The sequence below is a fragment of the Pseudorca crassidens genome, chromosome 2, assembly GCF_039906515.1.
Source record: "Pseudorca crassidens isolate mPseCra1 chromosome 2, mPseCra1.hap1, whole genome shotgun sequence".
In the NCBI taxonomy this organism is placed as follows: domain Eukaryota; kingdom Metazoa; phylum Chordata; class Mammalia; order Artiodactyla; family Delphinidae; genus Pseudorca; species Pseudorca crassidens.
This window is the reverse complement of record NC_090297.1, coordinates 406,219-429,766: the sequence shown is the minus strand read 5'-3', so window position 1 is coordinate 429,766 and position 23,548 is coordinate 406,219. Positions and strand designations below refer to the sequence as shown.

At 63.6% G+C, this 23,548-nt stretch overlaps 2 protein-coding genes across 4 annotated transcripts; one reads left to right on the top strand and one right to left on the bottom strand.

Annotated features, from left to right (window-relative positions):
- Nucleotides 1–173: 173 nt before the first annotated feature.
- Nucleotides 174–10,733, bottom strand: SCNN1D (sodium channel epithelial 1 subunit delta). The gene is given in 16 exon segments (XM_067729969.1): nt 174–1,064; nt 1,141–1,239; nt 1,478–1,535; nt 1,610–1,692; nt 1,821–1,938; nt 2,130–2,228; nt 2,332–2,650; nt 2,827–3,019; nt 3,127–3,290; nt 3,837–3,892; nt 3,894–4,249; nt 6,533–6,625; nt 8,249–8,388; nt 9,034–9,127; nt 9,348–10,006; nt 10,678–10,733. Coding segments are annotated over 16 exon segments (2,931 nt in total). The 3' UTR covers nt 174–720.
- Nucleotides 9,630–23,409, top strand: UBE2J2 (ubiquitin conjugating enzyme E2 J2). 3 transcript variants are annotated; one of them, XM_067717270.1, is made up of 7 exons: nt 9,630–9,790; nt 13,474–13,604; nt 16,234–16,274; nt 20,206–20,308; nt 20,389–20,527; nt 20,844–20,924; nt 21,508–23,409. In XM_067717270.1, exons 2-7 carry the CDS (start codon nt 13,474–13,476, stop codon nt 21,790–21,792), a joined length of 780 nt encoding a protein of 259 aa, XP_067573371.1. In that variant the 5' UTR covers nt 9,630–9,790; the 3' UTR covers nt 21,793–23,409. The 3 variants fall into 3 exon arrangements, with proteins under 3 accessions (XP_067573371.1, XP_067573380.1, XP_067573387.1); XM_067717279.1 differs by lacking the exon at nt 9,630–9,790 and adding an exon at nt 10,791–11,222; XM_067717286.1 differs by lacking the exons at nt 9,630–9,790; nt 13,474–13,604 and adding an exon at nt 15,579–15,672.
- The last annotated feature ends 139 nt before the right edge of the window (nt 23,410–23,548 follow it).

Sequence of the window (23,548 nt, the reverse complement as noted above, 5' to 3'; positions counted from 1 at the left end):
GCCTTGTCCCCTGGGCAAGCTCTGGCCCCACGCCCTCCCGTTCCCCAGCTCCCACCGTGTCCGTGACTGAGGGTGTGGGGGTGTGGTCTGAGGTCTTCAGCTCGCTGCGGGGGTGGGGGGAGTGGGGGGGGCGCACGGCAGGACACACTACAGCCACCAGGTAGAATCATCCATTTTACTGCAAAGCGGGCCCAGGTCACTGAGTGCCCGGGCCTCGTCCTGCCCTTTCTCCCACTGGCCCTGAGCGAGGGGGGCTCTGCCCGATGCCTGCACACACCTGCACGGAGGTGTAGACAGACGTGTTGATGCTCGGAAACATGTGGATGTATGACGCTGACACCAGACAAACACACTCCCTTGGGGCGCCCCCCTACCTCATGCACGCGTGCACACTCCTGCATACGGGAGATGCTCCGTCACGCCCTGAACGCGAGGCTCCCGAGTGGTGGGGACGCTCCCCTGCTCCCTGCCCCAGGCCTCCCCGAGACCTGTGAGGTCACTGCCCGGCAGGCAGCTGCGCTAAGAAGGCCCTGTGTGCTAGCGCCTGGCGCCTGCCCGCCCTCGGGCTCTGGTGCCGCTGCTTCTTGGGCCCCGGGTTTGGCTCGGCTGGCCGGGGGTGGGGGGGGCCTGTGGGGCGGGACTGGCCAGCCCTGGGCAGCCGGGAGAGCCCACTGCTGCCACAGCTCCCAGGGTCAGGCCACTCGCAGGCTGGTTCAGGTGTCAGGAGTTTCCGGGGCCCACACCGGGCTGACCTCCAGCCAAGACCCCTGCCGGAGCCCCTGCAACATCATGGGAGGTGGAGCTGGGCCCCCGGGCGTTCGACGTCATGCCTGCAGCTACCCGGCCACCAGCCGGCCTCTGGCTCGGAGCGGGCATCCCCGTGGCTGCCCTGGGCTGGCCCCGAGCCCCGTGGAGCTGGCGGCAGCACAGCAGCAGGGCGAGGGCCGCAGCGTCCAGCAGCAGCTCCAGCATCTCCACGACTGAGAGGACACAAGAGCCGAACCACGGGCTCCAGAGGCTGCCCGTGACTGAAAGCAGCTGTGGCACATATGGGTGTTGCGGGCGGTGAGCGGCGGCCCCGGGCGCCAGCCCTGCCCCACCCCCGCTCATCGGCCCGGTGGCTGCCGAGTAGACGGGTGTCCTCGTCCACCGTGCGGTAGCTGAGCTCCTGAGAGAAGATGTTCACCTTGGCCAGGTTGCTCCTGGGGCGGGGCACAGGCGAGAGGGGCGGGGCCGTCCCTGGGGGCGCTGAAGGGCGAGGATGGCAGGGGGGGCGCCAGGACATGACCTCAGCAGGAGGGGGCTGCACCCACCTGGGGCTCGGGCTCCCGGGGCCTGGCCCGCCCTGCACACACAAGGCTCACTGGCTGCGGCTCCTCCCCGGGCGCTGTGGGGCAGTGTGAGGGCAGGGCCTCGGGGACACAGGTCAGTCCGGGGAGGGCTCCCTGCCCCTGAGGCCTCACCCCGCTTCCGGGACTCACGGCTGACTTGGAGGAAGGCCAGCTGGAGGTCCCAGTGGAGAGCTTGCACGAAGACTCCCTGGGAGAGACAGACCCCGTCACATCCCTGCGAGGTGCCTCCGGGCGGACCCCACCCCGGCACTCCCCACTCCCCTGCAAGGCCGGGGGCAGCGGGAGGCGCAGGGAAGCCGGTGGGTCTCCAGGTCCTTGCAGAGGCGGCGGAAGCAGTGACCTGGGGAGGGGGTCATGGGTGAACCTGCTAGGAATGACCCAGGGGCGGTGGGGAGGTCTGCCCTTGACGGGGCAGCCTGGGACTCTGCCCCCCACAGCCCATGCAGGCCGGCAGAGTGGGGGGGCTACCCCAGGCCGGGTGCCGCACGGAGTTGCAATGCTGGGCCCCCGTAGGCAGGGGGTAGAAGAAGCAGCCGCAGGAGCGGGTCTCCACCATCAGCGGCTGGAAGCAGGAGACCAGGCAGGCCTGGGGGAACAGCGGGGACTGGAGCTGTGGGTCCAGGACCGCCGCCCCTCTTCCGGGCCTGCCGCCCGCCCACCTTCCTCCCACTGGCCTGTCCGCCCCCCAGCTCCCACTCCTTGCCTTAGCCCCCCCACTCCCCAACCCCCTCCCTGGGCCCCTCCCCCCTCCTTCATGCCCCCCAGGCCCCGCCTCACCTGCCTGGTGCAGGAGGCGGTGTACAGCAGCTGCACGTCCACGCCCCCCGTGCTGTCTGTGCAGTGCCCACAGGGGCTCCCGAGCCGGTGCACCTTGTCCTGGGGGGAGGGGGTGTGGTTCAGTTCTGCCGCCCTGCCCTGGAGCTCCCGAGGCCCCAGGTTTGGGCACGGAGGCCAGGAGCCTTGAGGCTGGGCGGCCCACCTCTCGGAGGTGGTCTCAGTCCCTGGCCGATGCTGAAGGCCCCTGGTGCTCCAGGAAGGGCGTGTGGTCACGCGTGCGGATCACGACTTTGATGCCGGCCTCCGTGGGCAGTAGAAGAAGATGATCCTGCTGCTTCGCCCCGAGGGCCAGGCTGACCCCTGGGGGAGGCCGGGGGTGAGGCCAGGCCGGCCTGGACACCCCGCCCACACCCAGCCCAGGCTGGCACTCAGCGTGGGTGATGCCAGGGTGCTGCGCGGCCCAGACACCGTTGAAGGTGTAGCAGCTGCCGTAGCTGGGGTGGTGCGAGGTCTGGAAGCGTCTGGAACCAGGAGCCACGCTCAGACCCGCACATACCCCTGACCCATCACCCTGTTGTGTGCAGCCCCGGGGTTGCAGGGAGGGGACCACAGCTGCCTTATCTCTGGAGGGAGCCGTGGGGCCGGCAGACCACTGCATGGGGCGTGGCGGGGCGAGCAGCCACCCGCCTGCACTCACTGGGCCTGGCGGTCCTGGCCGTCGTAGCGGCAGGAGAAGACAGTGTCTGCCGCGGCTGTGGTGGCCGTCCTCGTGGGCAGCAGGCCCAGAACGTTCACGCGGTGCAAGCGGTACCACTCCTGGGCGGCCACCACGCCAGAGGAGTAGGCCTGCTGGGTGCAGTCGCCTCCGGCGCTGTTACACTGGGCGGCACGGGGTCAGCGTGGGGCTCCAACCTGCCCCGTCCCATGCAGACCTCCCAGGGCTGGGACACTCACCAGTTTGCAGCCCACTCTGTTCTGGCCCCCCAGGGGGCTCAGCCTTGGAGGTGGATCCCGCGGTCCAGCTGGAAGGTGGGCTCGGGGCCCGGGGCCTTGGCCCCTGGGGCGTCCACGCTGTCGCTGAAGTTGAACCCACACAGGGAGTAGATGTTCTGCCGGGCAAAGTTGTCCAGCGCCCACAGGGGGCGGCGGGCTGGGTGTGGCCTGGGGGCAGGGCCAGGGTGGGGGGCAGCAGAGTCAGAGCCAGGCCCCGAGTCCCCACGACAGCCACGCACACTGCGGGGAGAGCCACGCCGGTCCCCACGGCACGGACCTGGGTGTCACGGAGAGCAGAGCGGCCCCCATCCCCCGCCGTCCTCAGAAGCCTAGGAGGGGGTTCGGGAGCCGGGGCTGCAGAGGGAAGTCAGATCCCCGGCCTGCCTGCCCCGCCCACCGTGGACCCCGCCACCCTCTGGCTCGTTCACGGCCCCTCCCTGTCTTTGGAGTGTTGCCCTGCTCCTTTCTCGGGGGGCCTGCCCTTCTGGAAAGTCCCCTGCCACCCTCCCCTCCCCCTCCCCGGGCTGCCCAGCGCCTCAGCGTCCCTCCGGGTGGCAGTGGTCACACCAGGATTCCGCTGGCTCTCGCCCTTTAGCCCGCTCCCGGGGCTCAGGGCTGGGGAAGGCTCAGGGCTGGGGAAGGCAAGTGGTCCACGATGGGGGCTCCCGCTGTGACAGCACGTGGGGAGGGCCCCAAGCTGGCTGCAGCCCTCACCGGCGCGGGTTCATGTCGCACAGGGTGACCGACAGGAAGAGCTTGCGCTGTGCCGCGCTCCGAGTGTACGGACACCGTCATGATGACCGGGTAGCGCCAGTACTGCCTGAAGAGGAGCCTGAGCTGCCAGCAGAGCACGCCCAGGGCCCGCGCGAGCCGCAGCCCCCAGGATGCAGTCTTGAGGCGGTTCTGGCTGGAGCACACAAGGTGGATGGCGCCGTGGATGGTGCCGTTGGTGCAGAAGGTGGCGACCAGCTCCCTCAACGAGGCGCGCAGCTCCACCAGCCTCTCCCCACGCTCCTCCTCGGGCGGGGGCGGTGGTGGCGATGGCGGCAGCTGGGGGCACGTTCGGGTCCCCGGCCCCCCAACCAGTTGCTTGGGCCATGGCTCCAGCCTGAATCCCAGAAGCGAGCCTCAGTGGGGTCCCAGCCCACCGTCCGGTCTGACCCCACCCAGGTGTCCCCACCCGGGGCCATGCCATCGACTTCCATTCTCTGTCCCTGGGAACTCCCGGGACCGTCGCATCCCTCAGCCTCCAGTGGCCCAGCCCGGCCTGCTGATGCCCAAGAGAGGCCCCATCAGAAGCTGGTCCATACTTGGGACCGACGCTGCGGCCCTCCCCTGTGATGACCGGCAGGGCACCAGGCGGCCTCCGCGGGTGTGTCTTGTCATGGCCAGAGCTGAGCCTGGGCGGTGGGGCAGGGACAGCAGGGGACATGGTGTTCAGGCCACGCCTGGCCTTGTTTGCAGGCAGGCTCGAGGCTGGGTGGGTCTCTGCTGCCATCTGCCAAGTGGGCCAGGGGCCTCTGGTGAGGGGCAGCCAGGTGACCTGCTCAGGGTGGGCCTAGAGCCCAGTGCTGAGGATTGACGGGACTCTGGGCCTCCACGGCCTCCACCAACCCTCAGCGGCCAGCATGGCCACTTTGACTGGGGCCGATGGAGCCAGGCAGGTCTGGCCACATCTGGGCCAAGGGTCAGGCCTGTAGACCGGTGGGCGCTGCTGGCCTGGGGTGGGGAGTTGTCCACCGAGCTGAGTCCCCAGGGATGGTCCATTCGTGGGCCTCGGGCTTCCGGAAAAGTAGGCAGCAGGCTGATGGGCCAGACGTGGTGGGGATCTGAGGGCCGCAAGGAGGTGGACCCGAGGCCTGCCTGGCCCCCATTCCCACCCGGAGGCTCCAGCGTCCCGGGACCCAGGTCCCCCAGTGTGCAGGGCCGTGGAGCCCTGACCAGGTCAGGCCTGCCGGTCCAGGACACGCACTGAGTCACTGCCCGGGCCTACTGCGGACTTCCCACAATGTCCCCATCTTGGTCTGAATCGTTAGGCCTCTCACACTTGGGGTGCAGCCCCCTGAGTTCTGGCCCCTCCAGCCAATGGGGCCTGGGCTGGCGCTTGGGGAGGGCGCTGAGCCAGAGGAAGGGCCTGGTGCATTCAGCTGGCACGTGCTGGCACCCTAGCACCAGCCAGCTGTGTGGGGCCCAGGCCTCGGGTTTGTGGAGGTGGCCTGGCCAGGGGCACATGCCAGCATGGGGTGCTGATGGCGGGTCCCACACGGGACAGAGCGCTGCCCACACGTGTGTCCCGTGATCACACTGAGCCCTCACAGGGAAGGCAGGATCCTCAGCCCTGTGATACTGGCGAGGCAAAAGGGGCTCCAGAAGGTTCTTTGGGACTCCGTACTGGCCGCCTCCCCCCCCAGCTGGAGCAGGAGGAGGGTGGCTCTGGAGACCCAGGCACCTCCAGGGCTTCCTGAGACGGGGAGCAGGGTCCTGCCACTGGGGCGGATGCGCTGGGGTGAGTGTGGGCACCGCGGGTCCCTGACGCCTCAGCTGCGGCAGGAGCAGGGGTGCATGGCCCCTTCACGCAGCACACGCACACACACACACTTGCACGAACACACACTCCTCTCACACACAGCAAGCCCTCTGTCAGTGGGGGTGGCGTGATGAAGGTGTGGACAGGAGCCCCTGCCCTCTCACGTGGGATGTGGCCCCTCCACTTCAGGCAGGGGAGACCCGGAGAGATGGCCTGCCCCAACTGCCCCGGCCACAGGCCACCTCAGGCACCCCTGGGACCTTGAGGCTGGAGCCTCCCTGTGTGGGTGTCTCCAACCTCCCGTGCTGGGTGGCTGCGACAGTGGCGGTGCTGCTGGCGGTTCTAGCAGGTGACAAAGCAGCCGTGGCCCAACGCTGGCCAGGCAGCCTCCTATTTATAACAGGCTGGGCGTGGGACGTGGCAGTGGGGAGGGACCCGGCTGGGGGCAGTCACACCTGCTCTGGTCCTGGAAGGGGAAGCCTTTGGCTGCAGGCACTGGCGTCTTTCCCCGGTGGGAAGCTTTCCTGCCCCGGTTCCTTGCGCCAGGCTTGGGGCCCTGGCCCTGGCTGGGGTGAGGGGCCCGAGGTTTCTGGAGGGCGAGGAGGGACCCCGCTGCAGCAGACCCTGCATGCCCCCTGCCCTGTCCACTCTCCTCCAGCCTGGCCTGCAAGGATGCCTGCTCGCCTCCACCTGCCAGGCCTCTGACCACAAGTGTTTGTGGCCAAGGGTCGCTGGGCAGGGGCCTTCATTCCCAGAACACAGGGGTCTGCCAGGGCTGGCTGCCCAGCCCCCGGGACAGGCGGGGACTGTGGGAAGGAGCTGGGGCCCAGGTGGGAGATGGCGCCCACAGCTCAGCCTCCCAGGAGATACTAAGACCACGCACCACCCACGAAGACAGCACCACACCCTAGGGACACACCATCTCGGTTGCTGAAACCCTCGGCCTCAGTGTGGTTGCATGAGGCCAGCCAGTGTGCTGGAGGCAGGACAGCCCCAGGGTGACAGGCCAGGGGACCCAACATGGCTCTAGGATGACCCAGAGGCCTCGTCATCCCAAGTGACCGAACCCTCAGCCTGGTCCCAGGCTTGAGGGGTCAACTCAGGCCCTCTGCCCCTCCCCACACAGGCTCTGGGTTCCTGACACCCCACCCCAAATCGGTGCTGAGGACCCGGGCTGAGATGAGGGAGGAAGCCCCCACCTCCACCAGGCCCTTCTGGTGGGGCCTTGGCTCTGAGGAGGCGTGAGGTCACCAGCCTCGTGGCTTTGGAAGGAGGCAGATGGCCACAGGAGACCTCTGGGAGAGGGAAGTCACGCTTGGGGAAGAGCTGGCCCTGGACTCATCTGGGCGTGAGTGCGAATCACAGCTTTGCCACTCATCGACTGTATGACATTGCCCAAGTTGCTCAACCTCTCTGAGCCCGTTTCCTCAGGTACAAAGTGGGATTGAGTTTCCTCGAGGCTCAAAGGTGAGACCAACTGATGTCACTGGGCCAGTGTCAGAGCCCCTCCTTCCTCCTCCTGAGGCGGCCACCCCAGAGCCTGCCTTTGGGAGGGCAGAGACACAGAGACTGCGTCCAGTGGCAGTGAGGCCAGCAGCCCCCTCCTCCCTTCTGGGCCCGTGCCCTCGCCTGCCTCACCAGGCCCCTCCAGTCCCTGGAGGAGCAGTAGGTGGTGTCTGGGGGCGGGACAGGGCTTCCCCAGCTCCCTTGACGGCTGTATGTTGAAAGGATTAGAGAAGGGAAAGGCGGAGGGCCCCCGTCCCCCGCCCTCTCCCCAGAAGGACGGCTGGCCCTAGCCTTCAAGTGGTGGCCTTCACCGAGGCTGGGCCTAGAGGCACCAAGGCGTCCCTTTGCAGGCCGGGGCTGCCCTGCAGACTGCGGGTGCCTGGGCTCCACCTCCACCCTCAGGGACAGCTCAGGGTTGGCCCTGGGGGAATTCCAGTGCAACAGACGTGAAGTCTGAGCTCATGGGCTCTGCACGTGTGTGTGGGATTCCTGGGGGGATGGGCAGGTAGGGGCATCCTCCCCGCCCTGGAGCTGGCCCATCTGGAGTCCATGCCCGCCGGAGGGTAAGGGGCCTCCTCGGTGCAACTGCAGAAACTCTCCATCCCCCAGGCATTGACCGCAGTGGCAGGCAGGGGCTCCTGCCACCACAGAGGGGGCTCCGGCTGGCTGCGGTGGGCAGAGTGCGTGACGCTGCCCGTGTGGGGCTCAGGGTCCGGCCGTGGGTCTGCCCCACACCTGCGTTTGAAACACTCTGGCGCCTCAGGGTGGCCTCCCTTGTAGAACTCTCCGTGAGCTAGAAACAGCTGGGCCCACCCTGTGTGGGGATGGCAGAGCCCGGGTGGGGGGGAAGGCGGGGGAGTGAAGGGCAGGCTGAGCTATTTCCTGAGCGTGGCAGCAGGAGGTGGGGCCTGGGGACTGTCAGCCTCCCCAGGAGGAGGGCGGGCCAGCACCGGGGGACACTGGGGGCCAGAGACGTAGCAGGCTGGCTTCCCACGGGCCGACTCGCCTGGTGCTGGGCCGAGGGACGACGGGCACTCCTTCTGCTTCTGCCCTGGGTCAGGGGCCAGCCCTGCAGTGGCCGCTCAGATCCTGCCTGAGGCGCCCTGGGTGGGCCAGACTCGGGGGCGAGCATGGCCGCCCTCCCGCCCTCTGCCAGTGGCCACGGCTACACCCGTCAGGGCTTGGAGTCCACCGTCAATCGCCACGTGGTCAGTTACCCCGTTGACCGGTGGTCTATTCCGAGAGGCAGTCAGGGTCGTGGTCAGGGGTGAGAACTTGGGGTCTGAACTGCAGCTCTGCTGCACGGAGCCCTGTGCTCTGCCCAGCGACGGCCCCTCCAGATGGGTCCTGGCTGACGAGCACCACCAGCCTCACAGCCGAGCCGGCAATGGCACAGCCTGTGTGGGCACCCCCAGCCCCACTCACCAGGAAGGGTAGTGTGTCGGCCTGCCCAGCTGCCCAGCCCTCCCTTTTCCAGAACCCCACCTGTGTGCCATCCTCACGTGCCCCCCAGTGTTCCCCAAGGCAGATGTGAGGTGCACATGACACCTCCAGGCCCCGTGGTCAGGGCTGTCTTGATGCTGTCCCAGTGGCAGCACCCTCTGCTCCCCGGGGCCTTCCCTGGCCGCCCCACCGCCCTGCTCTGCCTCCCCCTCCCCCAGGGCCAGGGAGGGGGCCGTGGGAGCGGAAAGCCAGCCTCAGTGCGGCATCCACGGTGCATAATGACCCTATTGATGGGCTGGGTGGAAAATTCGGTCGGGAAACAGTGCAACACTTTTTATGAGGACAGCTCTCCCCCTGGGCAGGGGCTGGGCAGGCTTCCCACGGCGGACCCCACCTGGCACAGGTTCTGGCGGGGCTCCGGGTCCCACGCGTTACCGCAGCCACGCAAGGCCACCCAGGACTCGATTCTCAGGGCCCCAGGTGGTTCGGTCACTGAGGCCCGGGGACGCAGAGTGCCTCCCGCGCTCTCCTGCTAAATGGGCACAAGAACTGGGCCCCCCAGTCCGCACTGGGCCGATCCTTTGAAAGGGGGCCGGCGGGAGGGTCGGCGTCCCAGAGAAGTCGGGCGGGGCTCACGCCGGCACCGCGGGGGTCACCCTCTAACAGAACCTGTCTTCCCGCGGAAGGCCGGGGTTCCTAAGGAGGGGAACGTGCTCGGTGGGGGGCCCCGGTCCGCTGCGGCTGCTGACTCTCCCCGGGGCCGCCAGCCGGACAGCGTTGCGGCTGAAGGATCAACCGGAGGGCCGCAGCTGTCAGACCAGACGTGCAGAAGGGCTCGGGCCCCGCCCCGCGAGGCTGCAAGCCACTGCCCATGCGCTTACTGTTTCCGCTTCCTGGGGCGGGTGGCGGCTGCGAGACGCAGGCGACGTCCGCCCGGCCGCCTAGAGAGGTCGCCCCCCGGCTAACCGCGCCCCGGAACCGGAAGCGTGGATAACCCCGCCCCGCGAACGGCCATCTTGGAAGCGGAGGCGGAGGCGGCGGCGGCGGCGGCGGCGGCGGCGGCGGTCGGGGTGGGCTCGGTCCTGGCGCGGTGCAGGTCTGCGGCGCGGGCCCCACTCTCTCGCTCCCTGCTCTGGCCTCGAGCACGGCGAGCCTGAGCGCGGCGGCGGCCCACGCGCGGCGACGGGGAGAGGTGAGTACGCGCCGCGGGCCTGTGCCGGGGCCTCGGCCGCGCGTCCGCCGCGCCGGAGCCGGCCCGAGCGGCGGGCGGGGGGGCGCGGGGCCTCCGCACGGCCCATCCCCGCCCCGTCCGCGCTCGCGGGGCCCGGCCTGGAGCTTCCGTGCGTGGAACCCGATTTCGGTTACGGCGGGGCGTCCGGGGCTCCGGGCCGGCTCTTTCTCCCTCCGGCTAGCTTGGGGATTCGGGTGGTTACACGGTTGGCGTCCCACGGAAAGGCGTCCCGTTAGTGGCACACTTGCGGCTGCCGTCAGGACGGGCCGGCGTAGAGCTTGGTTCGTAAACTGCTCTGGGAATCCGTGTTGGGATGGGGTGACTGCCGTCCAGCCCGCCGCCGCTTCATCCCCGAGCAGTTAGGACTCCAGACCGCCCCTTATGTCCCCCCAGCAGTGAGCGTGCCTGGTTGACGCCCTTGGGGTGGTAACTGAGAGAAAATCCGGGCGGTCAGAGTGGGACGCTCCACGCCGGGCGGCCGGAGTGGGCCCTGGGCCGGCTCCTCGCCTGTGCACGCCCGCTCTCTCGTCTGGCCATGTGTAAGCGTCTCGCCCCTTTTCCAGTTAGTACCACTTAGTTGGTCTATGTTTAGTTCCCATCCATTCCCGACCGCACGCGGGCCCAGGCATGAAACACTTAGAGAGGTCAGGCCCCAGCCGGTGGAGGGGGCGGCGAGCGGAGCTAGTGAGGGCGGTGGTCGCGGCTCTGTTCTTTGGAGGTGCGAGGCCCTCGGTGTAGGCTCGTTTTCGCGGAGAGGAACTTAAGGGTCTCGCTTGATTGAAAGGTCCCGCGTGTCTGCAGGCACCGTTGGATCTCGGCACCTAGAACTGGCGCTCAGTCATCCGCACACTTTGGCCGCGCCGATCTCTGGCAGGTGCGGGAGTGGCGGCGGGGCGGCCGCCATCAGCCCCGGGCCTCCGTCCGGCCTGTGAAGCAACCCTGCTGGTGAAGGGAGAGAATTCCGTGCGAGTCCCGGGCACGGGTGTGTCACGTGCCCTCTGGCGGGTCAGGCCAAGGTCTCGTGCCGCACAGTCACTGGAGCACTCAGCCGCCGAGCGGGAGAAAGGGGCGGGCGGCACGTCTGTCCCCCGTTGCCTCGGGCTGCCCGCCTTCAGCTTCTCTGCCCTGCGGTTTTGTGCACGGGCCCTGTTTCTTGTTCTGTTCTGTTTTGAACGTCTGCGCCCTGTTTCCTTCAGTGTGACACGCCTTACATGCTCTCTCCGTGGGGACGTGGCCTGAAGGGCCCTTGAGGAGCGCTTCATGGCCTGTGGAGGCGCCTGGTCTGTGCGCACGGGCGGATTGGGAGAGGCCGGCTCACCGGAAGTCACCCGGAGGGGCCTGAGGGCGCTGCGCAGAGGGAGCCCTTTCCTTTGAGGGACCCGGTAGCTGGATTGTAAGTCGGCTTTGGAAGCAAAAGCGAGAGAAAAGTCCATTTGTGCCCAGGCGGGCAGGATCTGTTTTATTTATTTTCTGTGGCCGTGCGCTATCCTCTGTGAAGCACTCAGCTGGCCGCTTGACTGAGGCCCGCACGGCTGTATCTGAATTACCCAGTGAGCCGGTTTGTGTCGGCAGAGTTAACTTTACGGCGAGCAGTTAAAGGAAACGAGTCCTGGGTGGTGGCCCTACTTTTGGACTGTCGCTGTGTTTGTCACTACACATGGCCCTGGTCCCCTTGGCTTCTCCGGCCTTTGGGGCGGTGCTGTGGATGGAGTGCTCCCCCCAGGCTGGTCTAGCCACCTGCGAGGGCACACCAGCCAGTGGTGTCTGCGGGGGCCTGGCGGGCACCTGTGCGGAGCGGAGCTGGGTGGCATGGAGGCGCCTGACCAGGGCCTCGGCGAGTTGTCTGCCAGTAGAGGCTGGAGCGGGAAGGGGCCGTGTGGCTGGGATGAGGACGGGGTCGGCTCAGGCCATGTCGGGGGCCCTGGGAGTCGGGCGCTAGAGGGCGGTCTGGGGCTGCTCCGGAGAGCTCTTGGCAGGTGGTGGAGGTGTTGACGTTTATTTGCTTAGTTCTGGGTGCCTCCTGAAGGGCTGCGATCAGAATTGTGCGATGAGAAGGGTCATCCGACTTCAGCGAACAGGATGGACTGAAATGGAGGGAGACTGCGAGCCGGGAGGCTGGGCGGAAGTCTCGAGGTCTCTGACGGGCAGAGCAGCGGGCCCTGCATCAGGGGTGTGTGGTGGGGCTGGGGAGAGTGGGGGTGAATGGGGATCCGAGGTTTAGGGGCCCCAGAGTAGGAAGCAGGGCTGCGCTGTGGTGCGTGTGGCGGGACCACTGCGGGTACCCCGGGGGTGCGGAGCGAGACAGCAAGCCCTGGTCGTCGTCTGGTGGGGAGGCTACTCTGAGGAGGATCCCACTGGGCAGGAGTCCATGGCCTCTGGTGCAGCGACGTGGGCAGAGGCTGATGGGAGGGAAGGGGCATGCAGAGGCCCCGGGCTGAGGTGAGGCGGGGCCGGCCCGGTGCGGGGAGTGGCTGCAGGTGGAGATCCTGGCCACTGTGGGCGGGACAGGTTGGGAACTCGGGCAGAGTGACTCCTCCCTCACTGCCCCCCATCCAGTTGGCCTCTCCTCTAGCCTGGACACTCCTGTCCATCCTGAGCTGCACACCCTGGTGTGTTCTCTGTCTCCACCATGTTTTACACCAGTGGCTTTCGCGCTTTATTTTTAGCAGTAGAACTTTTTTGCTTTTGCACCTTACGTTGTGAGAAATTCTGGTAGGTTAAGTGGATCGAGCTGGAGCCGTCGTGGTGCCCGTGAGAGTGGGGAGCCCTGTCTTGCGCGTCCCCATCCCGCCCTCCCGCCTCTGGGGCAGAGCTGAGGTGTCCCAGGGCCCCCTCAGGTCTCTTGCCTTGAATGATGCCTGCTCCCTCCTTCCCTGTCCCCAGCCTTCAGTGCTGTCCTGTGCCATCCTGTATGTCCCATGGTGTCGCATCCATCCTCTGCTGGGCCACCAGAGTGACCTTTCTAACAGAAGATCTGATGTGCCTTAAGGTTTGGGCCTAAAATCTTTGTGGGCACCGCTTGATGGCCTGGCCTCGCATCCCTGGTTGGCCTCATCGGCCGCTGTTCACTGTGTTTGGCTCCTGCCGCGGTGACCCAGTGGTGTGTCCTGGATGCAGGACACTTCCTTATCTCTGCCTGTCCAGCTGCCGCTTCCTGAGTCTCTCTGGGGTCCCCGTCTCTCTCTCCAGTCCCAAAAAGAGGCTCTTTCTCTGCTCCTCTGTTGCTCCCACCCACCTGTGGCCAGTGGTAGGTGTGCTGGAAAATGTTTAACAGCGGGCATCAGTGGGCCGTGGCGGGGGAGTGGCACCGCCCAGCACGGCACTGGGGAGATGCTCACGTGGCAGGCAGTCAGGGCCTCCTCCCGCGACCCTTGCAGATAGAGCTCTCTCTCCCCGTGGAGGTTCTTTGAAAACAGGAGTGTGGCTGCAGGGTTTTTCTTAACCTTTCTGTCTGACGATGTCGTGTCAGCGAAGATCCTAGCGGGCAGACAGGAAAGGGGACTCCGCGAGGCCCGCGGGTGTCTGAGGGCTCAGGCAAGTCAGCGCGGCCCATGAGCCTTGACTCTGGGTGGCGGAGGCTGCCTGTAGGGAGGGCGGCAGGGAACACCTCTGTCCTCGTCAGCATAGACCTTTGTCTTCCACAGATGAGCAGCAACAGCGCTAAGAGAGCACCCACAACAGCGACGCAGCGCCTGAAGCAGGACTACCTCCGGATTAAGAAAGACCCCGTGCCTTACATCTGTGCCGAGCCCCTCCCTTCCAACATCCTTGAGTGGTAAGGCTCTGCATCCTCCTTCGCCCACACCACCCGTCACCCAGCTTCTCGGGCTGGGCTGTGTGGGCCGGATGGGCCGTCTTGGCGCGGGGAAGGGGCTCCTGTGCCCTTGGCAGGTGTGAGTGGACTGTGAGGCCTGTGGACGCTGCCCGGGTGTCTTCACGATGGGCAGCAGCTGGGGGTGTGGTGGGCTGCCCTTGGCCCCTGCGTGCTGGGGCCAGAGAGAGGGCCCTTCCTGGGCGAGGCTTTGGGGCCTGCAGGCCTCACGGCTGTTGGAGGAGCTGCGCGTTTAGGCTCTCCTTCTCTGCTCTTTGCTTCTTGGTGCTGTGAGGCGCCCCGTCTTCCTTTGGCGAGTCGGTGACGGGGGGCGGGTCCTGATGCTCCAGCCCTGTGTTTTGGGAATGTGCATTTCATAGTGATTGTCGCCGTGTCGTAGAAGAGCTGCCCCTACCAGGTTTGCTGGTGGTTTCGTGAGAGACAAAGTGTAGGGCTGAAGTATCAAGGGGTGTTTTCTCCTCGCTATGTTTTGTTCTTAACAAATACTTAAAAATATTTTTGAAACTCAGAGAAAAGAGATCTGAGTTAAAAAGCATTTTCCAAGTCGGACAGGTGTTCGAGGATTCTGGGTCTGCGTTCCTCCCTTGGCTCGCAGAGAAGGGCCAGCACTGGCAGGTGGGGCAGAGGGTCTCAGGGGGGAGACTGGCCTTGGCATGTGGGGGAGGCATCAGTGTCGCAGCAGAGCTCTCCCTGCCCCCAGACGACAAAAACCAAGTGTGGCCCCCAGGACGTAGTTGGCAGGTGGACAGATGGGTCCCATGGCAGTCTAGGGGAACATCCTCATTGTGTGGGCCCCTGCTGCATGTGAGTCGAGTCGGGTCCTACGCTCCATCATTCGTTAGGAGGACCCGCTGCAAAGGAAGAGGCGCAGGGCAGAGTCCGTTGGAGACCGGACACAAGCTTCCCCTCCCCTGTGGCCAGCTGTGACAAGCCCTGTGAGGTGTATCCACCAGGGAAACCCTTTCGGGACTGAGCACCAGGGATTTCAGTGGGGTGGGTCACGGGCAGCTCTGCCTGGTAGCCGCCAGTGTTCCAGACTCCCAGCAGGACAGCAGGCTTCCCTTCAGCATTAAGTACGTTTTCTGCACAAATAGTTGAGATGCATTGGGGTGATGAGAACCCCTTGGAATCCAGTTCCCAGACGCTGGCTGAGGACAGCAGTGTCAGGCCTGCTGCGTGGGCTCTTCTGCTCAGCTGTGGGTGTCTGTTGCTTCAGCTGGGAGAAGAGCGTGTTTTTTTGGAAGATGCCTGTCCTCCAAGCCTTCCTTGCTCTGCTGCCCCAGGGCTGCTGGGCGCTCTCAGAGCGCTGCTCACCGGCCCTTCCCGGTGTCCTCAGATTGGGCACAGGAATTGGGAGCAGTAACAAATTAAGGCCACGTTCCTTGGTGTGTTCCTGGTCTGCTGACACGGGACGACAGTATTTTTTGAGTCAGACGTTATCAGGCAGCAGGGGGTAGGGGTTGTCGCAGCGTCCTGGTGGGAAGCAGCGCCCGAAGGGGCGGTTACTGACCTGTGCTCAGTGTGTCTGGTGTGGTATTTTTGGTTAGGTCTACTTTCTTCTTTGTGCCTTTCTGTCTTCTTTGAAGATTCATTAGCTCAGGGACTTCCCTGGCGGTCCAGTGGTTAGGACTCTGCGCTCTCACTGCTGAGGGCCCAGGTTTCAGCCCTTCATCGGGGCACTAAGATCCCACTAGCTGAGAGGTGCGGCCAAAAAAAAAAAAAAAATCATAAGTTCAAATGCTTCTTGACGTAGAGATGAAGCCTCGTTTATTCACGTGGAGAGCAGAGTCCATGGCGGCTGGTGCTCCTGGACTGAGGCTCTCTGCGTGTGAGGACTTTGGTGACAGTCACGGGCTGTCCCTGTCCCTCCTGCTGGAGGGCAGCTGCTCTGAGGTCGAGTCTGGTTCTTCCAGGACGTCAGGGCCGGGGACCCAGCCTCTGCGTGTCTCCAGCTGTTCCCGGGTTAGCTACTGCGTGATATTTGGGCATGCTGAAAAATACCAGATTTCAGGTACGTCTCAAGAATAAAATTGTGAAGTTAATTTTTTTTTTTTTTTGCGATACGCGGGCCTCTCACTGTTGTGGCCTCTCCCGTTGCGGAGCACAGTCTCCGGACGCGCAGGCTCAGCGGCCATGGCTCACGGGCCCAGCCGCTCCGCGGCATGTGGGATCTTCCCGGACTGGGGCACGAACCCGCGTCCCGTGCATCGGCAGGCGGACTCTCAACCACTGCGCCACCAGGGAAGCCCGTGAAGTTAATTTTTAAATCGTCGGTTGACGGTTAGAGAGGATTAGCTTTTTGCATATTGTGTTGTGGATACAGAAGTACTCTGTGGAAAACTTGGGAGACACAGCCTCTCTGATCCCGTTACAGAGCGGCTAACGTGCCAGCAGCTGGAGAAGCTGCAGAGCTGGGAGCTGGGTAGCTGGTCGGGTTCACCCTTCAGCTCCCCTACTGAGCGTCTGTGAACGTCTAGTTGCGGGTGGGCGCTAAAAATCCTGGCCTTGGAGTGACTCAGACTTTGGAGAACTTGCCGTCCCCAAAGCCAACTCATTTTCTTCCCTCCCTCAGGCACTATGTGGTCCGAGGCCCTGAGATGACTCCCTACGAAGGTAAGTCTTTGCCCTGAGTTAGAGGAACAAGTGGCGGCGTCTGTGTTCAGAGCTGCCCTTGCCTGAGAAACACCTATTTGTAAATAACACTGTTTCTGGTTTGGATGTGCGTGAGGTAGACCGCACGCGTGTGGAGCCCCTTCTGGTTTCCTACAAGTCATAGAGGGGTTTGCTCGGTTTGGTTTTGCCCATGTACCTCCGTCTTCAGGGGCTGCTGTGAGTATCGAATTTACCCAGCCTCTGACGTCAGTGGGATCAGAGCTGAGAGAACAGACGGGGGAAGAGTAAGACTAACATGTGTATTGTTGAAGGAAAGAAGGGTCATTTCCTGAGTGCTCACTCTGTGCTGAGTCCTCTGAGCTGAGGGGCGGGCCCCTGTGCGGGTAGGACCCTGAGGTGTAGGGGGCTGCAGGGCCTGCCGTGGTCAGGTGATGCTACCCAGCATCCTCTGGTGTTTGCAGACAGATCTCGGAGCTGTCAGTCAGTGAGCCTCCAGGGGCCCGAGGGGAGCCTGGCGCCAGCCTCCGGGTGGTGGAGCCTGGGACAGAGCTGTGGCCAAGTGGGCACTCTAGTCCCTGGGTCCTGATTTCGGGTGGCCGGAGCAGCACACTTGTGTCTTCCTCCTGGGGGCTTGTGCATTCGATTCCACTAGAGGACCCGTGCTACTGGGGAGGAAGTGTGGGTACTCTGGACGCCCAGGAGTGTTGTGGGTAGTTGGGAAGACAAGTCACTAGCCTCGTGGGACTCTTGTGGCCCAGGAATCCCTGTTGGGGGATGACCTGCCCTAGGGAAACAGTGTGCAGAAGCGTATCTATAGGGTGGATGTGTCATGACCACAGGGTAACGGGCTCGGCGATGGCCTTGCGTGGGGGTTCCAGGAGAAAGGGCGGAAGACAGGCTGCAGAACAGCTTGCGCAGCTCATGTTAAAACGCTTACGAAACACACGATACGTTTTTAGCGAACTTGGACAGACACCGAGAACGAGCAGTGTTCTCTCGCGAGTAGGGTTAGGCCTGGTTTCAGAGTTTTCTTATTCTTTGTGGTTTTAGTGTTTAACGTACAGTAGAGAACATTGCTTACTAATTGTGTGATGAGAGCCCCCCACACACTGAGCCCAGGACCAGCCAGAACTGTTGGTGGCGTAAGTGAGGCTGACACCTGGGCAGAGGGTAGAGGTGGCAGGGAGAGGAGAGGGCAGCCCCGAGCGAGCGGTGTGGTGGCTGGGACTGCAGGAGACCCCCGCCCACCCAGCCCCTCTGAGCTGGATGAAAGGCTCTCCTTTTCCAGACCCAACCTTGTCACTTTTCCTCTCATTTGCCCCATCTGTTCTCCTGTGTGTCCCTGTTGTTCCCGGTCTAAAGGCTGGGAAAGTCCTCATCCTCCTTGTAAAGCTTTCCTTCGGAGACCAAAGCTTTTCCTGCTGCCCTCCCCCTCCTCCGCTGCACCCCGCCCACACGCTGCCCTTCTCCCCTCAGCACCTGCTGTTGTGCCCTCTCCTGATGCCTGTCCCCTCCTCAGCTCAGGGCTCTGCTGTCTGCAGTGCCATCCTCTGCTGACTCTGTTCCCATCAGGGTCTCGGAGGGACCCTCAGAATTGCCGCATCTGGTGGATGGCTCTCAGGCCTCAGGGTCTGGGCCTGTGTGGACTCTGGCTCCCTCCTCCTTTGCTCCTCTGACTTCCGGATGCTCTGACCCTTCCCTCCCACGTCCACGTCTGTCTGGCTCCGTGTCGGTTGCCCGCTGACCTGGTCCTTGCTCTGGGCTCTGCCGGTGCCAAAACTGTGACACTAGTTTCACAGTTCCGGTGGGCTTCCCGGTAGTACACGAGTGTTGATCTGTGTCTAGAGGTTTTACAGCATCCCATTAAAACCCTAACAGGTTTTTGTAGGTGAGCACAGGCTTATTCAAAAACTGCTTCTAAAACTTATGGAAAGGCGAAGGACCTAGAATAGCTAACATAGTTTTTTAAAATCATAAAACTGGGGGAGTCACCGTGCCTCGTTCTGAGACTCTGCGGTGTCTTTGTGTGGACCGGATGGTGTGGCCGGGGCGGGTCCCGGGGTGGAGCAGGGCCCAGGGATCGCCCCGCACAGCTTCTCTGTCAGCGGGGCGGGGCCGGAGGTGCCTGGGGTTCCAGGCGCGGTTCTCCTAGGCCTCCTCCCGGCCCGGTGCTCACAGTCTTGTCTGTCTGTCCCGGGGCTCAGTGCCTGTGGACACTTGGAATGAAGCCGGAGGAGAGGCCCAGGGGCCTTTCACGCCCTCGGATGCACCTCCCGGCCCGGGACGGACCCTCTGAGGTTGGGAGTGTGCGCCTGGGTGCAAGGAGAACTGCAGGCCCCGCCACCGTGGACCCTGCTCATGGCTCTGCCTGAGCCCCTCGCTGTGCTCGGCCGCGCCTGGAGCCCTTCCCTCTGGGGACTGGCGGGGGGTGCCGACGGGTCCCCTCTGGATCAGCCAGGCGGGGTCGCCACCCCCCACCCCCCGCCCCCGACTGAACGAGACGGACAGTGTTCCTGTGGTGTGAGCCCACTGCTTCCCGTCACGACCGCGCCACCATGGTCTTCTCTGGGCCGAGCGCCTGTTCCCATCTCCTGCGCTTTTTCCATTTGGGCTTTTCTCAGTACTTGTGGGTTGCAGGTGTGCTTCAGCGTCGCTTCTAGAGTTAGTCCCTTGCTGGTGGGCTTGTCTGTGTGCCGAGCTGTCCTCGCAGGTGACACTGGTCTCAGTCACCCCTCCACCCCCGACAGTGAGAGTGGAAGCGAGAGCACACCAGGTAGCTGGGATGCTGCAGCCGTACAAGGCGGTGGGAGGCCTTGCCCTGGTGGGGTGCTGGAGCGGAGACCTGCAGGGCTGGGGGGACAGCTGGGAGTTCCAGTGGGAGGACAGGGCAGCTACCCCAAGCCTCGCTGTACACGCACACATGCACAGACACGCACACGTCTCTGGGAATCCTGTGAAACTCACGTTCTGCCCCGCCGGTGTGGGTGGGCCCAAGGCTCTGCATTTCCAACAGGCTCCCAGGTGCCACCCTGAGAGCAAGGGGGTGAGGCCTCCAGTGGGGACGGGATGGTGGGACCTGGAGCTGGGTGGGCAGGGATGGAAGCCAGGCGTCCGGTGAGGTCACTCCAAGCTTTGGGGGCTGCATCTGTGGGAAGGTGGGGCTGCTGGGATTTGCTGATGGAGTAGGTGTGATACGGGAGCAGGGGACCCCCAGAGTTTAGTCTGAATAACTAAGAGGACGGAGCTGCTGCTTGAGGGAAGAAGCAGGAATTCCATCTTGTACCCGTCTGGGGCAGTGTTGCCGGGACGGTCAGTACGCAGGTCTGGAGTGGGGGAGGGTCTGGAGGTGCCAGGAGGATGCCAGAAGGAGCCGGGCTCGGGTTGGGCCTTGAGGAACGGTTGTGAGGCCGGAGATGGGGTCACGTGGCCCAGCGGGGATGTCTGGTGACTTCAAGGTCAGGAATTTTACATAAAGGAGGCGGAGCATCTGGCAGGGCTTGGAGGGGAGGGGGGGGTCAGAGTTTTGTTGTTTACTTGTTTTTAAGGGGGGGAAATGATGGTGCGTTTGCCTGCTGCTGGGTGTGGTCTGGTGGAGGAGAGGCAGGTGGGGCAGCAGTGAGGGGACCGGAAGAGCTGCCACTCGCGGGGGTGGACGTGGGGCCAGCGAGGAGCCTGGAGGTTCTGTCCTGATGCTCTGCTCTCGGGGAGGGGGGCACGCGAGGGTGGAGGAGGGACGTGTAGTCGGCAGTGGGGGTAAGGGCCCCCCCTAGGTTGGTGGTCGTGAGCCCCAGTGAGATGTGTGTGTTCCAGGGATGGTCGGCTGGTGGGTAGCGGGTGGGGACACCTAGCTGGGCCGGGCCGGGACCCTGAGGGCAGTGAGGGCCTGTTACGCTCTGAACAATGACAAGGCTCCTTCTCTGTTCTGATACAGGTGGCTATTATCATGGAAAACTAATTTTTCCCAGAGAATTTCCTTTTAAACCTCCTAGTATTTATATGATAACTCCTAATGGAAGATTTAAGTGCAACACAAGGTAAGGCGTCCAGGGTGCTTCTGAAGTGGGACTGGGGTCCTGAGGAGTGTGCACCCCGCTGACTGGGTCCCTTTCTTCAGGCTGTGTCTTTCCATCACGGATTTCCACCCAGACACGTGGAACCCGGCCTGGTCCGTCTCCACCATCCTGACGGGGCTCCTGAGCTTCATGGTGGAGAAGGGCCCCACCCTGGGCAGCATTGAGACTTCGGACTTCACAGTGAGCTGGGGGCGGGAGGGGGGCAGTGCGGTTGGTCTCCACAGCTGCTGTACCCAGTCAGGACAGCGACTCCTTGATACCGGGCTTTCATTTCTCTCCCGTTGTTAGTAGGGGTCAGGTCTAGCATCATCAGTGGATGATGCAGGAAGGTGAACAGCCTTCGGAGACCCCACGTCAGCTTGTCACGAGGAGCGTGCTTGTGGAGTCCTTTCCACACCAAGAAGACAGCAGCCCTCGACTGTCTGTCAGTGTGTGTTTAGATGTGAAAGAATTGAAATTAGCCTTCGGGCTGATATTTCTTCTTTTCTCTTCCTAGAAAAGACAACTGGCTGCACAAAGTTTAGTGTTTAATTTAAAAGACAGAGTGTTTTGTGAATTGTTTCCCGAAGTCGTGGAGGTAAGAAAGTGAAAGTTGGCCATTAGTTTTGCTTTCCCCATGTCAGGGACACTTTGATTCAATACTTTCCACAGAGAACATGTGCTCCTGTACTGCAGACCGGGAGTGGGGGGGTGTTTAGGTGCAAAGACCTGACCCTCTCCTCCGGGGTCTGGGGGTTGGATGGTGGGTTGGAGACGGGGAGAAGTCGGGGGAAGGCCGCTGGGCCTGTCGAGGTCCTGGGGGGCCAGGGGTGAGGGGCAGGGATGCTTGCTGGTCTTGGTGCCAGAGCAGACAACCTGGCCATGAACGGGAGGCTGAGCCACACGCAAGTCGGGGCCCTGGTGGTTCAGAGTAGCTTGGACCTGGCTCGGTCCTAGCTCGTGAGGCGTAGGCTTGGCGGATTTGGCAAGTCATGTGGCCTCCACGTCTGTTGAACAGGATTCGCAGCGGCACTGCCTCCGAGGGCAGTTGTCAGGACGAAACGTGCAGCCGTTGCCCGCCGACCCTGCAGGGTCTCTGTGGTAGACCGCGGTCCCCTCCCTAGCCCTGAAGGAGCTGGCTTGTTTCAACCAACCCTTGTTTCTTGCTGTTTTTGTCTTAGGAAATCAAGCAAAAACAGAGAGCACAAGACGAACTCAGTAGCAGACCCCAGGCTCTCCCCTTACCAGACGTGGTTCCAGACGGGGAGACGCACCACGGCCAGAACGGGCTTCCGCTCCTCAACGGGCACGCGCCGGGCGCTGGGCCGCACCTCGCGGGGCTCCAGCAGGCCAACCGGCACCACGGACTCCTGGGCGGTGCCCTGGCGAACTTGTTTGTTATAGTTGGGTTTGCAGCCTTCGCCTACACGGTCAAGTACGTGCTGAGAAGCATAGCGCAGGAGTGAGCCGCCGCCACGACCAGCAGAGGTGGTCGGAAACGAGGGACGCTGGGCCCGAGCTCGACGTGGGCTGGCTGGACGTGCCGCCGAGCACTGGGCGGGCCTGCCTGACTCCTGGGGTTAGCTTTTTAAAAACCTTCAAAAGGAAAACACAAACCAAAGTGTGTAGTTGGATTTGGAGATGTGAGACTCCCAGCCCCCATTCTGCCCTGGCGTCCGTTGGGGGCTGGGAGGCTCCATGTCCACGAGAGGGCCTCACGCTTTGGTTTTATAGCTTATCTCCTGTATTGTCTTTTGGATCTATTTTAGTAATCTGTTTTTCATTTTATTAGATTTGGTCACTTAAAAATATAAAACTTGATGCCTATCCAACACTCTGCGTGCGTTCTTAGTGTGGAGCTCTGACTCGGCAGGCAGTGCCGGGGGCCTGGCAGGGTGGCCCGGGGCCCGCTGGCCGGGGACAGCCATGGGTGGGTCAGGGGATTGGGCTTTGGCATTTGTGTTTACTTAGAATGAAGCAGGTTCCTCCTGGGGAAAAGCACGTGTGCTCTGTTTTGCTGAAGTTGAGAATCTGCTTCCTTTCTGACCACAGGCTGTCACCGGGGCTGAGCTGTGCGTCCTGCGCGGTCGCGCTGCCGGCTTTCTCTCACCCCCATGGCTTCCTGCGGGCTCCCACTGGCTGCGCTAATGGAAGGAGGAGACCCCCCCAGCGGGCCCCTGGGTCCCACCCGCCGGACAGGCTCTGCACACGTGGGGCTTCCCGCACACGTGGTCCAGCTCTTTGGTTTGCCCTGGAGACAGGCTCACACATTCCCTTTCACAGCGGATCCGTGGCCAGTTCTTAGAGGCTGGCCGCCCGGGAAGGACACCCGGGTTCAGGGGCAGCGCCGGTGGGCGCCGTCTCAGACCTGGGGCCTGCGCCTCCTGGATCGCCGACGTCTCCCTGTTCTCGTCTCTGCTAATGACATCCTGCACGGTGTTTGGAAGGCGCCGTGTCCGGGCGCCACCGCGCGACACCCCGTGGCCTCGCTCCAGAGGCCGGCAGGGAGGCCGCGTGCAGCCCGGCGCTGGTGCATCTTTCACATTCTTTGTTTTTTGATCAATTTATTTAAAATTGCTCTTTGATTTACTGCTTGTGTGTATTCAACCCGCTCTTGTGAAAAAGAGTCTTTCATTTTGTCTTTGTTCCTAAATTTTGTGCTCTTGGGGTCTGTATACCACAAGTTCCTCTCCGCCCAGCACTGGGTAGCCCGTGGGCAGCTGGGTGTCCTGCGACCCACGGTGGACCCCGGTGGCGGGGTGGTGCTGTGCTGCTGGGCCCGGACCCCGACGGGTGCGGCTTTGCCAGGCCTCCCTCCGTCCACTGCTGGCCCGAGGGTGCGTCTGTGGAGGTTGGTGCCCCTTCCAGACGCACCGCGTTTCCTGAGGTTCTTCGGAGGAGGAACATTTGGGAAATAGAAATTACTTGACAAGTGGTTTTTCTTTTGTGTGTGTGAAATCTCAACTCTTAGAAACTTCCGTCAGCGGTGGGAGCGGATCTGTGCTGTGCAGAGGCTCCCCCTGGCACCCGTGGCGGCTTGCTGTCTGATGTGACCCCCGAATAAAAGATGACCTTGTCCTGTTGGGCCTGTGTCTCTCCCTCAGAAGGTTCTCCCAGGCCCAGGTTTGGGGTGTCACCTGGCAGGCGCAGCTCGGAGGTCTCGGTCTGAGGCTGTTGCGGCTCCCCCCGGGCGGCGGGCAGACGGCCTGCTGAGGGCTGTGC